Raw genomic sequence first — 19,407 nt, 5'->3', positions numbered from 1 at the left:
CTACAAATTCCAAAAATTCAATGATAATATAACAAATAATTTTTTTATTAATGTAATAAAGCACTAAAACTCCATCTATTTCAAACATTTCATCAAAATCACATAGGTTTATAAGAGAAAATACTTCTATATTCAGCTTGTAAGATCAAGAAATTGAATAATCAAACAAGATATGAAGCAAATGATCAGATTGAGAAGGATTGAAATTGTTTAATACATTTGGGGCCATGAAATGGCCAGATAGGGATTGGGGGCGACAGCCGACAGGTTATGCAGGTAGAAATCGTGACAATCCTTTTGCATCATATAAAATATAATATAAATATATATATATATATATATATATATATATATATATATATATTTAAAAAAATTGGGTCATTGGTAGCGAGATCATGAGACAATGGCCTATCTCGCCTCCAAATAGGTCTGGCCATATATATATATATATATATATATATATATATATATATATATATATATATATATATATATATATATATATATATTCTTTTTCTATTGCTGAAGTGCTCTAGTGTTTTAGTTTGATCGCCCATTCTATCATAGCGCGGTCGGCGTTTGGTAGCGGGTGTGCTCGGGAGAAATTCGATCTCTTCAATCTCGAGATACCACCTAAATAACTGCGGTCAAAGAATTAAATAGGTCGTCCGTTAGTTTGAGGTCCTATATAGTATTCAAGTTACCAGTCAGGATTTGGATTTAAGAAGTAGTTGTGTTTAAACCATTAAAAAATATTACCATGTTTTTTAAATAACTATATAATTAACTTTAATATTAAGTTAAACAAATGCTTAATCTTTGAAATTTAAATATTCACTTTATTCTTAATAATATACAATTCACTTACAAATGATTACATTTGAACATTTTAAAATTAAAGATTTTTAACAAATAATAAAATTATAATAATTATATAAAAACAAATAATGTAGAACTAATTATGTTATTCTCAAAATAATAAAATAAACCAAATATTATCTTAAATAAGATAATTGTTTTAATTAAACATAAACAACTTCCATCTTTATTTTTTCAGATAAAAACTAATGTTGAATTTGTATTTATAATTTTATATATGAATAATTATATTAAAATATATATATATATATATATATATTATTTAAAATTCATATATATTAGAATATTTAAGTTAACGGGCAAAAATAAATGTAACGGAATTAACTATTTGAAAAATAGTAATAAAAACATAAACAAAAATACTGATTAACAATCTAACCTAACAAAAAATCATAATAAACATATTTGTTAGCATGACTCTAACATCTGAACACATGACCTTAATAAAGATTACTATATAATTTTTATTTGTTTATTTTTAATTATAATACAAAACTCTTAAAATCTCCAAAACTTTGGCTGTGGTTAATTATATTTTCACACTTTTGATTTGATAACGTAAACGAGTGTCATGTTATAACTACGTACAATTATTAAAAGAGCAATTTATAATAAATAAATTAAGTAAACACTATTGTTAGAAAAAGAAATCTGAAAAGATTCTTAGCCAATAAAACATTTCATATTTATTTTTGTTACTTCTATACATGAACTTAGACATGTTCAGATAATTTCTTTTTTAATCAATCAAACATTTATAGTTTGACCATTGACTACACAAAATTTATATTTTAGTTGCAACAACTACTTCACTGCCCTATTTATTAATTAAATAAATATATATGTTATTTTAGACTATAAATAAAATCATCTTATAATAATAGAAGGATAGGCCATGATAATATTAAATATAATTTGTTTTGTAATGACCATTTCAGATTGTTCAGTAAGAGTTGACAAATAACATATTTATGGAATGTAAGTTTCATGAAGACTATTTCGATCAAGAATGGAGAAAGGAAATTATTGACAAATTAAATAGGAATGGTTTACACAAAATAAATTTAAGTATGAGATAAAACTCACATACTTCGATTTTAAGGAAATATTTTTTTTAATGAGATGTGAATGTATATAAATCAAGATTGAAATTAATTAAACAAAATTTATTTTTTACTCAAATTTAGAATTTTCTTTTAAAAAGTAAATAGGACACACTTTAGTTCAAAAGGTAGACTTTCTGAAATACTAGCAAATTCACAATTTTATTTAAATAAGTGAAATAAGGCTTAGTGATGTAACAAATATTTACATGGTAATGTGTCCACGTGCATTCCGAGTTAATAGATCCGTCAAACAATTATGACAAAAATAAAAAATAAAAAATAAAAATTAAAGAATGGAGGCTTTATTTTATGTTGGAAAATTCAAATATTCTGCGGTTTGACCATTCAATCCTCTTTCTTCATTTGCTGCGTCACCAGCCGACGGCTAACGACAAAAAAACAACAAATCCTTCCCTTTATCTCTCTATGTTCCAAACACGTCACTATTCCGTCACACAAAACCTCTCATTCTCTCTCCATATCAATTTATAAATACAAGTCTAAACCCTATAATTTCTCATTCTCTCTCCAAATCTCAATATCCTACACCATTCTCTCTCTCTAGATTTTTCAAAAAAAACATAAAAATGGAACCCTACTATAACTCATCTTCATCTACAACATCATCTTCATCATCTCTCCTTTCATTCTCCATACAAAAACGAAAAACCAACATCATCCCAAATTACACCACTTCGTTACATTCCGTCCGTAAATCTCAGCCGCCGACAAAAATTACGAAAAAACCAATAGCTCCTTTGCCGCCAACTCCACCGCGAGTGTATCTAATCGAGCCGGTGAACTTCAAGGAACTCGTGCAGCAGTTGACGGCGGCGCCGGAGTTTCAGAATTCATCTCGGCTTCAGAAACTGGCACCACCTCCGGTTGTCGTAGCTGTGCCTGATCAACAAATGAATAATATGAACCGGGTTCAGTTGCCGAGTCATAGGAGTCCATGTTCGGCGGTTGAGGCGTTTGAACCGTCGTCGTCGATGATGAAGTGTTCTCCGTCTGGTTGGTTTGCTAATTTGTTGTCGCCGTCTTCAAATGGGTGGTTCTCGTCTTTTCCGATTTTGAGTCCGGGAACTATTTCTGCATTTGAATTTAATTAAATTGAATTGAAGTTTTTTTTTTTTTTATTTGTGAAGTTCAATATGCATTATTAGACATGATCGTGGTCACAACCAGATCTTTTGTCTATTTTGCTCAATAATTCAAGCTAGATATATATTATTATATTATTAATATGTATGTATGTATGTATGATTTATTATGATATAATGGTGTGATTTATTTATAAAAATTTAGTTAGAGATTAATTGTCTAATGGGTATCTAGGATATTTATTAGGTTTTTAAAAAAAAAAAGAAAATGTAGGTTATTTGAGGATCTAACCAATTGAATTATTATAATATTTTTTAACTTCATCACCCGCTTAGCATGTACCTGAAAAACTTGAGAAAAAGTTGAAATATTTGAAACAAGAAGAGGGCGAGACCTTTAAATCCTACATCGAAAGGTGGAAGGAGGCGACATCCTGCCAAGTGAACTAGAACATTTGGACATGGTTGTAGATAATCTGAATGATGACAAACAACATGCTCATTTATGTAAAAGATTACCCGGAATTGCTAAGATAGAGCCATCGCTAGAAAGTCCAAAGCAAACAAACGGGTGATAGTGTCAAACAAAAATGCTCGCCATAACTTCAAGAAGCCGAAAGCCGAAGTAAATTACGCAGTATATGTGTGGAAAGCGTAGAATATATCAACCACATATTCAAACCCGACCTTAAACCGATACTCAAACAACTGGCGTCCTCTCGGTACTCAAAACATGATGTGACTCCCTTTTATCAAGAAACCGAAATGCCACTATGATGAACTCAGAATAACTCTATTAATTAACGACTTTCGAGTAATTAAAGTATTTCTCTATTATATTGCTCAAACGTTCACGGATAATATCACTAATTTTGTCGGCTCGAATGGTTACCATGGGTATTTATTCATTACATTTTTCTTAAGAAGAATAATGCCTAAGTAGAAAAACTAATCAGTTATTTCTTTAATCGTCCCAAACATAGCACTGATGGTACATAAATATAAATCGTTCAAACAACAATTCAGAGTTCCTAGAGCTCCTTCTAAGTCCTTATTGAAAAATCCGTTGTAAAGACAAGAAACGTTATTATAGAACTAACCCCAAATCCCTAAAAAGAAAACGACAAAAAGCTAAATGAATGGTGCAAGTATCTTCAACACGAATGTCATATCACCTAAGGATGGCAATTTGAAACCGCCCCGCGAAAACCGAACCGAATTGTCTCGTTTGAGACAGTTTTTCCCCGAAACCGAACGAGAATGGGGCGGGGATGGTATTTGTGTTCCCCGCCCCGCCCCGATTTCACCCCGTTTTCACCCTGATTCTGCCCCGAATACCATAAAAATAATTAAATATATTAAATCACCAATATATTTATTTACTTACTATATTTTATAAGAGTATTAAAATTATTTCTTTATAATAATATAAAATTTTAATATATTACAATATATATTATATTAAAAAAATCATTTATATAATTTTATTGTATAATTTTTATTTATTTTTTTAAATAAAAATTATTAACGGTGCCCTGCGGGATTCCCCGAAACCGAAAAAAATCGAACGGGGCGGGGATGGTATTAAAAAAATCCCCAAAATTAAAATGGGGCGGGGATAGTAATTGCATTCCCCGTCCCGAACCGCCTCATTGCCATTCCAAATATCACTTATAGTTGCTTCACCTTGAGCTCCAACACCAATTGACCAGAAAGTCATCCCCAAGTTGATTCTCCCAACAAAAAAAAAAAAAAGAAAAAAAGATGCGTTATGTAACATATTTAAGTACTATGGTTTAAAAAATAAATAATAATACAATTAAAATCCTAGTCCAAATACTAAGAGAGAAAAAAAAAATAGAAAGTACAAGTACTATGAGTGACAGGGAGAACGAAATTAGACTTTGACCTCTTACAAAATAAGGATTTTAAAAAACAAAAAGAGTGAAGTCGAATTCATTATTTCAGACCACTCCAAACAAAAAAAAAAAGCTCGAACAGTTTCCTAAAACTCAAAGTTAAAGATATTTGATTGAGTTTTTTCTCGTGCGTGGATGATCTATGTTAAGAAAAATTAACTCTTCAAAAGAATTTGTGAAAATAAGAAAAAAGTGAGACAAAACTGAAAGTCACACAAAAATACTTTATGCTTAAAAAAAAATCGAAATACTAATTGTGGTTAAGACATTGAAATCATCTTGAAATTCTATTAGACACTTGTCTTAATTGCCCAAAATCAATAACTCATATGTACCAATTTTTTCAGATACATCCGATGTATAAAAAAAAATTATGTGTTGGTTGATGTATTGAAATCACTATTGATTTTCCACCTTTACCATAGTCATGAATGTGCTAAAAAGCAAAATATAAGTGTATCGATTATGCTAGATACACATTGGTAGCTAAAAAACTCATGGTGGTTGAAATATTGAAATCGCCACTTAAAATATTACTAAAAGTGATAACTCAAATGTACCAATTATATTAGATACACCCCTAATTCATAAAAGCCCCGTCTTGCAGCTAAAAACCATTTCGAGAAATTAAAATTCGACATAATCGTTCATACATGATATTTGACTAATTTTTTATGACTTGTTTCAGAAATTTTTTTTATTTATTGTAAGGTGGTAAAAAACGATGATCAAAAACTATATTATGAAATGTTTTGAATCCAAAGAAAAGAGATCGTCAACAAAAATGTTAGGAGAGGTCAAAGCTTCATTCTAATTCAAAAAAAAAAAAAAGTCCTTATCTCAGTACTAGGTATATATATTTAAAAACAAAATACTCCTAAGCCAAAGTTAAGGTTGTTCTAAAAATAAACAAAGTCCTTACATCATTACTAGGGCATTTAATAAAAACAGAACCACTCAACCAAGCTAGGACGGTTCTAAAAATAAAAAAATCCCTATAATACACTTTATAATATACAAACGACACACATCATATAATATAAATAACCGTGGTTCATTTCTTCTCAAAGGATACAATATTCCTCCGTCGGAGTCATCCTTTCGAAACCAGGGGCGGATCCAAGTAGGGACGTCGGAGTCATCCTTTCGAAACCAGGGGCGGATCCAAGTAGGGACGGACCAGGATTTCGAACTGGGTGGGCTTAAAATAATAACGAGAAAATTTAAAAAAAAAAACAAGTATATAAAAGTAAAGTTACCACTTTTTTAATAATTAAATAAAAAAATAATTAATTATATTAAATGTTTTAAGAAATTAAGGGTAATGTCATATTTCTACCGTAAAAAAAAAAAAAAAAAAATTTCGGGTGGGCTTCAGCCCACCCTAACCCCTACATAGATTCGTCCCTGGATCCAAGTAGAAGGCTGCCCGGGTTGTAGTCCGGGTAGTTCAAAATATTTTGTTTGTATTTGACAATAACGACAGTAAATCACTGTCGTTATCGATTATTTCCCATCGCTAAAGAGTACTCGTAACAATATATTTGGTTTGTTTACTTAATATTATTATCAAAATAGCCCGGATAGGGTAAATTTCAAATCTTGGCTCCGCCCTTCTTCGAAACCCATTTATTATTCGATAATCCGCAATTCATTACACTAATAATTAAAAAATTGCATACGGGGACTGCATATGCTCTCCAAAATCATTTAATGTTGGTCCGTAAGTAATAGTCATCACCAGTCCGTCCCCTCCCGTGAAATATGAGTGAGCAAACGGGTAAAATCGATTCAAATTAAATCCAAACTAAATTAATCCAATTCGTAATTCAAACCATTTACTAAATAATACAGATGAAATATGGTTTGACAATTCAAACTAATATATTATATATTTTATTTTATTATTTTTTTTAATGTGAAATTAAAAATTATTTAATAATAATTTTTTTTATAATTAATTCATTTATTTTATTTGTATTTAATTAAAAATTTTAAAAATGAATTGAGTATATTATATATTTTAATTCAAACTATTTTTGATTAATGAAATTATTCAAATTTAAGTTAATCTCATTTAATATTTTCTTATTTAATTACTTAATTTTTTTATTATTTTTATTAAAATTTTAATGTTATAATTAAAATTTTCTCGAATCTTAAAAAATAAAAGAAATGTTGACTAAGTTATGCGAAAATAAATCAAAAATATATTATATTAAATTAAAATTTATTAAAAAAAAATGAAAAATATATTTTTATTTAGATTGTTTGGATAATTTTGATAATCCTAATCGAATCTGAATTTAATCCAATCTAATCTCAATCCAATCCGAATTAGCTAGTATTTCTGATTCGAATCGAATTAGATTTCGGATTAATCCACCGGCCCAATGCTCACCCCTATCTAGAACCTCTGTAGGTATTACTAACTTTGTCGGTATTACTAACTTTGTCGGTATTACTAACTTAGGCAATGGGGAACAAATATTGTAAGTCAGTATTTGTTAATGAGGACCACATTATATGTGGTCTGTATTAATTAGTGTAAATTCTACTATAGGTTGTCTCATCATTGAGCAGTTTTTAATTTTGATATTCAAAATTTATAATTGCTAAACATTAGCATTAAATAATTTTTGAGTTAATTTTAAATAAGGTATTTGTCAAGTAAACAATTTAGATAGAGAAAATAATTATTTATTTGAACATTATACATAAAAATTATATAGTCGTCAAAGGTGGAATTGTAGATGTATTAATCGTTATATTCTCATATAATATCATTATATATAATTATAGGTGGTACTACAATCACATTGTGTAATAATTCTATCATCATCTTGATCTAGATTTGTCGATTTGGATGTAGTATTACATTTTTTTCTCAATAATGCGGATAGGACAAACAAACTATCTAGTGGAATATTATTATTATTATTATTTTTCTTCTTCTTCGGTGGCCCTATGATTTATAAAATAAAAATATCATTATTAAGCTTAAATAATATATTTTGACGTTAGTTAGACATTTGATATATATTAAGGAATATTATATATACAAGAAATATACATATAAGAAATATATATAGAAAGAATAAATATATATATACATATATATTATATAATATAATATAATATAATATAATATAATATAATATATACCAGAAATATGATATACAAGTAATATAATATAATATATAATTATGGAATATAAGGAATAGAAGATTTGATTTCATTAGATAGCTTATAAATAAATGAATAAAATTAATAGCAGGACATAAAAGACCTGAGTTTGACTATAGGACATTGAAACTAACCTAGATTTATGTTTAAAATGGAGAAAAGAATAGTAAATAAAGCATTATCATCATCATCATCATCTAATTTTGCTTGATTAGGTCCAAGTGAAAAAGAAAGAGTGCTTGTATAATAGATATTTAAGCTAACAGAATAAATGTAAATTATGTTTACTTAGAGAAGATAGGCAACGGATTCAATCTGGAGGGATTCGTCCAAAAGGCTTCGATGAAAGTGCTTCGGCGGGAGGGTTTCAATGGAGTACGTAAATCGAAGGGTTTCGGTGGGAGGACTTCAAATGGAGTGCTCTTGGAGGGTTTCAATGGAAGGACTACATAAGGAGTGTTTTGGCTAAAAGGGATAATAGGAAGAGATAATGTGTTCGAGTGATGATGAAGAAAAGAGAATACACACGGAAGACACGACGAAAATTAAGATTTTTTAAGCCTCGACAGTATTAAAATACTAATCTTAATACACATTCAATAAAGACTAATAAAACTAGGTTAGGCATTACATGGATATTGAATATTGATGACCGAATTTAACTTTGTTGGTATTAAATAGGTTTAAGGTCTAGATTTAGGGCTGCCATAATTTTGGTAAGGAAAGCCCAATTTTTAATGGTGATATTTTTGTGTAGGACTTTGTTTTTTATCCTACGTCAAGAACTTATTCACTTTTAATTTTCTTTTGGTCATTACTAAAATTAATGAATATATATTTTTTTTTATTAAATCAAATTAAAAACTAATATATATTCTAAAAATAAAAAATAGAAGGGGAGTTTTTCATTCATTATTGCAAATGTCACGTAATAAACGTGATAAACCATTCAAAGAGAGAAAAACAAAGAAAAATATGTCAACAATGATTCAGATTATATGCATAAAATATATTGCTTCCTTTTTGCCTTTTTTTTCATGACTTTAGGATAAATCAATTTCATTTTCATTTCCGAGGTAGACAAAGTTAATTTGTTTTTGTCATGACACGTGATTTGACCTAATTGGAAGCAATTTTCAAACTTCTTAAAAGAAAGCTAGCTTTGTCATGTTGGGTTATTCATTTAATTTGGATTTAATTTAAATAATCATCTTAAACCGTTATTTATCTTTTCATAATTAAATTTTAAGTATCTGGATGGTCGGATCGAGAATGGTAGTTAATTTGAATATATATGTGAGTAAATGAATATTTGGGTCGGATTGTGGGTTGACCCGCCCATAAACTTAAAACGGTTAAAAATAAAATAAAAATTACTATATGTATTTTTCAAACTTACAATATAACAAAACAAGTACAACTCTTTAACCAATTAAGTTAATAAGACTTTACATTTTAAATTCAACACTAAATTTGATTAACGCAAGACATTTTAACAATATAATTTCAACTTTTTAACTAAATAATACATATAATGATGTTTAATTTTCAAAGTGTCCGGATTACCGGGTCGAGATCTGTGGTTAATTTGGATATATATGTGAGAGTAAATGGATATTTGGGTTGGATTGTGGGTTGATCCTCCCATAAACTTAAAACAATTAAAAATAAAATTAAAAATGTTATATGTATGTTTTAAATTTGCAACCTAACAAAAACAAGTACAACTCTTTAACCAACTAGACTAATAAGACTTTATATTTTAAATTTAACACCAAATTTAATGAATGCAAGACATTCTTAACAATATAAGTTCAACTTTTTAACTAACTAATCTCTTTATATATAATGATGCTTAATTTTCAAAGTGTCTGAATTGTCAGGTTGATAGCAGTGATTAATTTGGATATATATGTGAGAGTAAATGAATATTTGGGTCGAATTGTGGGTTGAACCACCTATAAATTTAAAACGGTTAAAAATAAAATTAAAAATGCAATATTTATGTTTCGAACTTGCAACCTAACAAACCAAATACAACTTTTTAACCAATCTATATATAAAATGATGCTTAATTTTCAAAGTGTCTGGATTGTCAGATCGAGAACTGTAGTTAATTTGGATATACATGTGAGAATAAATGGATACTTGGGTCAGATAGTGGGTTGACCCGCCCATAAACTTAAAACGGTTAAAAATAAATTTTTAAATGATATATATATATATTTTAAACTGGCAACCTAACAAAAACAAGTATAACTTTTTAACCAACTAAGCTAATAAGACTTTATATTTTAAATTCAATATCAAATTTGATGAACGCGAGACATTTTTTACCGTATAAGTTCAACTTTGTAACTAACTAATCTATATATTTATAATGATTCTCAATTTTTTTAAAGTGTCTGGATTGCCGGATTGTGGTTAATTTGGATATATATGTGAGAGTAAATGCATATTTTGGTCGGATTATGGGTTGACCCGCTCATAAACTTAAAACAGTTAAAAATAAAATTAAAAATGATATATGTATATTTCAAATTTGCAACCTAACAAAAACAAGTACACCTCTTTAACCAACTAGGCTAATAAAATTTATATTTTAAATTTAACACCAAATTTGATGAATGTTGGATATTTTAAAATTATAAATTCAATAATTTAAATAACTAATATATATATATATATATATATATATAATTTTCAAAGTACTCGGATTGTCGGGTCAAGAGTTGTGGTTAATTTGAATATATATATGAGAGTAAATGAATATTTGGATTGAATTGTGTGTTGACACGCCTATAAATTTAAAAGAGTTATATATGTTTCGAACTTGCAACCTAACAAAAATAAGTATAACTTTTAAAACAAGTGTGATTGTGATGTGGTTTGCCGGGAAATAATAGGCCGGTAACAATTAAAAATGGTTAAAAAATATAAATTAAATATTTGATTGACCAATATGAGTCAAATATTTGATAGACCAAAGTGAAAGTGTAAGGTCACGAGATGAGAAGTTCATTAAAAAAAAGATATGTAATGAGATATACGAAAAAATGAGTTGTTTTAAATAAAATATAAAATTAGTGTGTTCTATTTTTTATTTTAATATATTATTCATGATTTATTAATAATTTTAAACCTTTAATACATATTATTATAATTTTTTTAAATAAATTTATTTTATTTATATTTTATGTATGAAAATTTTCTTAGTTAAATTAAAAGTACTAAAATAATTTTATTACTTTTTTTATAAACTTTCAATTTTAAATTATTTTAATTAGACTAATCTATTTTAATTTTTAACTCAACTAATTTATTTTAAATTTATAATTTAAATTTTATTTAAATAACTTCAAATAAATAAACTTCTTATAAATTAATTACGAGAAAATATGTCTTAAACTAAAATAAGAACTTTAAGATGCCACGTCCAACTATATTTCTCAAAGTTAATTTAAAAAAAATGAAAACAATATTAATACAGTTATTTATTGATTTATTTATTTTTTAAATTTTGACTCTGTTGACTGTTTTGTAATTTTTTTTCTCTATTATTTTTTCTTTTTTCTTCAGAACAACTCTTAAAAATAAATTATTCTTTAAGATAATAAAACACATTTCATTAATTTATTAATATACTGAATGGTAAATATCACACCATGACATATTAAAAAATTCTTGAGTTAAAGTTATGACATGAATTCTTAAATTATTTGAAATTATTCCATTAACTTAAAATATCACAAATATATGTGATCAACAACAATAAAAGAGCTCAACCGCACCAATCCTCTATAGTCCTCGAGAAGTTCAGAGAGCATGTGAATCCGAGAAGTCAATAATATTTTTCGGATTTCATCGTTTATCGAAATTTTTCAAACTATAGTTGACATCGGTGTAAAGTTTAAATGCTTCCCGGGCCTTTGAGCCTCATGATTTTGGAAGATACATTTTATGTTTAATTATAAATAATAAGTTATAAAAAAATACAAAGTCAGATTAATTTTCAATTTAGAATATTTGTGTACATATATGTTCATATATTCATAAATAATAGTTCCTTAAATCATTCATAAAATCATAGAAAAATAATGCATTATTATAATATAGACCGTTAACAATATATAGTTCATTAATTGATTGCGAATAGTCGACCCTTTACTAGGTCAACAATTCCTTTCTGAGTTCTTATATATATATATATATATATATATATATATATATATATATATATATATATATATATATATATATATATATATATATATATAATATATATATATATAATTGGATAAGTAATAAAAAAATATTAATTGGGTTTAAACCTTATTTAGGGGTGAGTCAGTGTCATATAATATAATTTTTTATTTATATTTTATACTTTATTGAAAATTTTGGTATAAGAAAATTTATATATTTACAGTAATTTGTTAATACTTGGAAAAAAACATGTTACTTAAACAAAATAACTAATTTAGTATATATGTTACTACATAAATGTTGGACGAAACTAAAAATTAAAAACATTTATCATAAAATAAAATGTTTTTTTAAGAATTCATCGGTTTTTTTTAGAGAATAACAAAGGTTAATAAATAAATTTAATTTAAAATAATGGAGTTAACGTGAATAAACATAAATATATAGTCTTAAAATTAGACTAAATTGGAGGCAAGAGATGAGATTCAAAACGATTTTTAATTGCATCGAAAGACTATACCTACATTTTTTTTTATAAATTGATAATACACTTATTATAATAATAATAATAATAAATATTAGTTCATTTAGACTTAATTAATAAAAAAAAACTCTCATTCTTTTTAATTTTTTCAATTTTATTAAATAATTCAAGTTTATCAACTTAAAACTTTTTTATAAGTCTCATTTTAGTCAATTATTTGTGTATACTAATGTCTCTATTATTTTAAGACTCAAATGGTTCCTAAAATGATCCATTATCATTACCCAAGTTAAACTTAGACTTAATAGTGAGAATTAAGAATTGAAATACTTAAGAATAATATTAAAGTATAATTATATTTTAATTTTATTTTTAATAATTTTATTTTTATAATTGAATTAACATTAAATTTGTTTACAAAATAAAATAAATATATTAAGTTTAGAGAGATAAAATATATATTTTAAAAATTAAGTCTCAAGTATATTAGGAAATTTATTTTTTATTAAAATTGGTTAATTAATTGATGACTGTTTAATCGTGTTAAAAAAGTTATAATGTTGCTTGAATAAATTGAATCTGAATTTGAAATTAAAACATAATTATTTATAATTTTAGTCATTTTTTATTTTCTTTTAAGTATATTATATATATTTATTTATTTATAAATATTATTTCGGGATAACAAAATTTTAAAAATCTCATACATTTACTAGAATAATAACTTTTTATCATTTCTTACATTTTTCAATATACTGAAAAATCAATACTTTTTTAATATTATATGTTACGATATTTTGGTTATAGTGATAATATGGATAACTTTCTCACCATATTCCTATTAAATTCATTTACAATCCCTTCAAATTTGTCACCCTTTTCAAATTGTCCTATGTGGAATTTTCAGGACCTCCATTCACCTAAGAGCTTAACATTCTCTTTAAGGATAATAATTTGAAACCGTTCCGCGAAAACCAAACCGAATTGTCTCGTTTGAGACGGTTTTTCCCCGAAACCGAATAAGGATGGGGCAGAGATGGTATTTGTGTCCCCCGCCCCGATTTCACCCCGATTTCACCCCGATTCTGCCCCGAATACCATAAATATAATTAAATATATTAAATACCAATATATTTATTTATTTACTATATTTTATAAGAGTATTAAAATTATTTCTCTGTAATAATATAAAATTTTAGTATATTATAATATATATTATATTAAAAAATTTGTTTATATAATTTTATTTTATAATTTTTATTTAATTTTTTTAAATAAAAATTATTAACGGTGCTCCGCGGGATTCCCCGAAACTGAAAAAAACCGAACGGGGCGGGGATGGTATTAAAAAAATCCCCGAAATTAAAATGGGGCAGGATGATAATTGCATTTCCCGCCCTGAATCGCCTCATTACCATCCCTAATTCTCTCTATTTGTTTGTTTTTTCATTTTACCCAAAAATTGAAACATCTCATCTACCATCTTCTCAACAATTAAATGCTACCATCTTCTCAATAATTGAATCATCTTTTTAAATATACAATTATTTAAAGGTAAATAAATAAATAATATTTTTAAAAATTAATTATTTTAATTTTACACAGAACATTTTTTTTTTTATAAAAATCCAGATCTCTAAGAGTGTTGAATGATAGTGCTCTATATGCTTCTTCCGTCCAAAGCTTTTCAAGAAATGAATAGTCTCTTACTTTTTTTTCTTTTTTTTTTGGTTTAATTTTGGAAAGTTAGAACGATACTCATGATTCCTAATTTTAACTTAAAATGTTATTATTAGAAATTAAACTCATGACAATCGATCTTTTGATAACGTGTAAACTTAAACTTTTTTAATAATTTAAAAAAATATATGAAATTTGTTTCCCTCCTTTGACCATTTGGTTCGAACTCTTAGAAGGCAATTAAAATGAGACTATGACCAGATTGGATAGTTGGATGTTAAGCAATGATTATATAGTTAAAAATTGTTAATAAAGCCTCATTTTATTAACTTTAGGCCCAAACTATTACTCCTTATGGGCCAAATTCAATCATTTTTCTTTTAGGTTAAATTTATATGTACTTCAGCAAACATGTATATAAACTTATCAATGAGAATGTGAGATACTCAATGAGAATGTGAGATACTTAAATAAAAAAAATATTAATTAACTTAGGGTAGCCCAAAATTCATGGCTATATATATATTCTTTATTTTAAAAAAAAATCCTTTTCAACTTTTAGTCCATCATTCAAAATTGTTATGATTCTAAAAACAACTACACAATTTCTAAGTTGCATTTGTAGTTGTAGGTAAAAGTAAACATTGAATAAAACATTACTACTAGACCTCACATCTCCTTCAAAGACTTTGTATTTCATTTTTACATAACTCATCGGAATACAATTAATTTTTGCGGTTTAAACACATCATCCACAAATATACTTAACCAAACTAAACGTTTCACCTGATGAACTCAAACCCAAGACCGCAGGAATAATCACATTTTTTTGGTTGAAACCTCGTATTGATGAGATACATAGAACACATTTCCAATATTTGAAACTAAACCTATCACGATATAGTAATCTAATATCGAAAATAATCTATGTAATTGTTAAAAATAATAAATAATTAATAATCTGTTACGACTTGTTTCGTAAGGTGTGTTTATGAGTTCTTGATCTTTAGAACCGGGTGGAAATTCTATTATCAAAGGGCAGCGGAAGGTTTTTGATAGAGAATTTGGGATGAGGGGATAGAAGAACCTATGGTGAGAAGAGAAATATTGTTGGTCTATACCAAACAGTCCATAATAAATAGTAATAGACAAATGGGGGCGAAGTTCATATCTTCATTATTCCGTTAATGGGTCCTTGGGGAAGAAAGATCAGCCTTATATAGGTGATGTCTTGCCCCAGAATATTCGGTTACAACAACTACTAGAAAATAACAGAATTCGGTTTGTAAAATAGAAAAGGAAAACAAAACAAAACAAAATATTAAAACAACAAATAGAAATCTGGCCCATGTGCACAATAGGACCGAAAAAGGGTGCCGAGAAAGGTTGCTGGAATTATTCTAGGACCGATGCCTTAATTTGGAGACCTTAACATAATCTTGGAAAATATTAAATATGATGATGAAGCTCAAGAGTTGAAAATCAAGCGTGAGAGGAAAATAAAGCTCAAGAGATGCATTATTTAATATCATGAATTACATTACTTTGAGTTCTAGATTGTTCTATCTTATCCTTTAAATTGAGAATCTCATTAGTGTTTCACATGTCAAAATTAAGTGAGTTGTAGCTATTTATGATTTCTATCTATAAAATCCTATTTTCTTAGTTATAATATTTTCCGCATCAACAAATTTGGTATCAGAGCAAGGTTACGTTTCAATATTGAAATGGAATCCACTCTATTCTCATACTCTCCAAGTCAAGTTCCTATCTTTAAAGGCGAATTCTATGAATTCTGGAGCATCCAAATGGAAACATTTTCATATCCCTAGGTCTTTGGGATATGATAGATGAAGAAGAACTCGATGTGCCCGATGAAGACGACGAAGGATACGAGAAATTTGAAAAGGATCTCAAAAAACGAGATGCACTAGCTTTGCGCTATATTCAACAAGGAGTTGGGAAAACCATATTCCCTCGTATTTTTGGAATAAAAAAGGCTCAAGATGCTTTGGTGATATTGAAACAGGAATTTTAAGGTACGGAGAAAACGATTGCATTAAAACTCCAAGCCTTATGGAAAGATTTTGACAATCTAAAGATGGAGGATCGAGAAAAGATACAAGATTTTTCTTCTCGTGTTTCCACTATTGTCAATCAAATAAAAAGCAGTGGAGATGAAATCAAAGATAAAAAAGTTGTTGAAAAGGTTCTTCGAAGCCTTCCTCAAAAGTTCGATCATGTTGCTGTTGCGATTGAAGAATCAAAAGATTTGTCCAAGATGACAATATATGAGTTGATTGGATCTCTTCTAGCACATGAACAAAGAATTAATCGCTCTTGTACTCCATCAACTGATCAAGCCTTCAAGTCCAAGCAAGTACCAGAAGCGTTTTCAAGAAGTCATCACAACAAATTTGGTAAGAAAAATGAGAAGACATTCGGTTGGAAAAGCAAAGCACCACAACAATCAAGTGATTCTTATTCTTGTATCATTTGCAAGAAATCAAATCATGAGTCAAAAGATTGTTATTTCAAATGCAAAAGATGCAAAATTCCTAATCATTCTCAAAGGGATTGTCGATTTCAAAATCAGGAGAAGAAAGAAGATGATGCAAAATTTGTGAAAGAAGATTATGACGTTATGTTTGTTTCTCTAAATGGTGAAGAGAAGTCAAAAATTCAATGGTATCTTGATAGCGGTGCTAGCAACCATATGACAAGCAATAAATATATGTTTGTGGAGCTCAACTCAGACATTACTTCAACTGTTGTTCTTGGAGATAGTTCTTATCAAGATGCGAAAGGAAAAGGAACCATTGATGTTCCAACTTCGGGAGGTAACAAAAAGCTTATCATGGATGTTCTATATGTCCCTAATATTTCATATAATCTTCTTAGTATTGGACAACTTATTAAGAAGGACTTCTCGGTATATTTTGATGATGAAAGATGCAAAATATTTGACAAAAAGAAGAATGTGGTTGTGGAAACTATCAAAATTAAAGATAAGACTTTTTCTCTCACGTTTCCATTGAAAAGTGATTGTGCATTAAAAGTGGAAAATGAAGATTTAAATAAACTTTGGCATCTTCGATATGGTCATCTAAATCAACGGGGACATCAGTTGTTAAAAGAGAAAAATATAGTGGTTGGACTTCCTTCTATTCAAGTGATGAATGATATATGTGAAGGTTGTATTTATGAAAAGATGCACAAGCTCACATTTCCCAAAACTACATGGCGAGCAAAATGACCACTTGAACTTGTCCATTCTGATATAGGTGGCCCGATGCAAACTCCTACTCCTGGAAATAAGAGGTATTTCATTCTCTTTGTTGATGACTATACAAGAATGATGTGGATTTATTTCCTTAATCAAAAGTCCGAAGCATTTTCTATTTTCTTACGATTCAAGTTTCTAGTTGAAAAGGAAAGTGGTCATATAATGAAATGCTTGAGAACTGATCGTGGAGGAGAATATCTCTCAAATTCCTTTACGGAATATTGCAAAGATAATGGTATCAAAAGACAATTAACCGTTAGTAGATCTCCACAACAAAACGATGTAATTGAACGGAAAAACCGTACAATTGTAGAGATGGCAAGAAGCATGTTGAAAGGAAATAGAATTCCAAATCTATATTGGGCTGAAGTTGTTTACACAACTATATATATTCTCAATCGATCACCAACCAAATCGATCAGAAATAAGACTCCATTTGAAGCTTGGTATGATAAAAGTCCATCATTGATAATTTAAAAATATTTGGGAGTATTGCTTATGCTCTAATCCCATCTCAAAGTCGGGAGAAGTTTGAAGAGAAAGGCCAAAAACTTGTGTTCATTGGCTACAGTGATGAATCTAAGGGGATATCGATTGATGAATCAATTGACCAATAAAATTATTGTATCTCGAGATGTTGTTTTCGATGAAAAAACTACTTGGAATTGGAAGGGAAAAGAAGTTGAAGACATGGGATCACAACCATTTACTGATCCAATTGCATCCCAAGCTAGTACATCCCAAGCTAGCTCATCTCAACCTTCTACACAAGACTCAGAACCTAATTCAGATAGTCCTCCAAGAAAAACCCGAATGGTTCAAGACATTTATGATGAAATTGAGTTTAGATTATTTTCTTGTGAGCCACAATCATTCCAAGAAGCATCTCAAAAAGAATATTGGAAAAAAGCAATGAAGGATAAGTTATCTACAATTGAGAAAAAATCAACACGGGAACTCGTGGACTTGCCAGATGGAAAGAAAACTATTGATTTAAAATGGGTCTACAAAGTAAAGTATAGTGAGGATGGTTTGATTCAAAAACATAAAGCTCGACTTGTCGCAAATGGTTATTCTCAACAACCGGGAGTTGACTTCTCAAAAACTTATGCTCTTGTTGCAAGAATGGAGACAATCTGTACTTGTGTAGCCATTGCAGCTCAATTGAAAGTAAATATTTTCCAGCTTGATGTAAAATCAGCTTTTCTAAATGGAGAAATTCAAGAAGAGGTGTATGTTGAGCAGCCCGAAGGTTTTGAGATCAAAGAAAAAGAGAAGAAAGTTTATCGACTAAAAAAGGCATTGTATGGATTAAAGCAGGCACCCTGAGTGTGGAACAGCAAAATCAATAGTTATTTCATCAAGAAAGGCTTTAATCGAAGTACAAGTGAATCATCTCTATATGTGAAGACTATTAACAAAGATTTCTTGATTGTATGTTTATATATAGATGATCTCATCTATTTTGGAACAAACAAAGCTATGGTGGCAGACTTCAAGAATCAAATGATGAAAGAATTTGAGATGACAGACTTGGGACTCATGAAATATTTTCTTG

The 19,407-nt window shown here is 28.2% G+C and overlaps 1 protein-coding gene across 1 annotated transcript; it reads left to right on the top strand.

Moving 5' to 3' along the window:
- Nucleotides 1-2,572: 2,572 nt before the first annotated feature.
- On the top strand, nt 2,573-3,097 carry LOC124936218. Its single transcript, XM_047476703.1, has one exon. It carries the CDS (start codon nt 2,573-2,575, stop codon nt 3,095-3,097), a length of 525 nt encoding a protein of 174 aa, XP_047332659.1.
- Nucleotides 3,098-19,407: the final 16,310 nt, after the last annotated feature.

This window comes from Impatiens glandulifera, chromosome 1 (genome assembly GCF_907164915.1).
Source record: "Impatiens glandulifera chromosome 1, dImpGla2.1, whole genome shotgun sequence".
Classification (NCBI taxonomy): Eukaryota; Viridiplantae; Streptophyta; class Magnoliopsida; order Ericales; family Balsaminaceae; genus Impatiens; species Impatiens glandulifera.
Note: the sequence above shows the minus strand (reverse complement) of the source record. Positions and strands in the feature narration are given on the sequence as shown.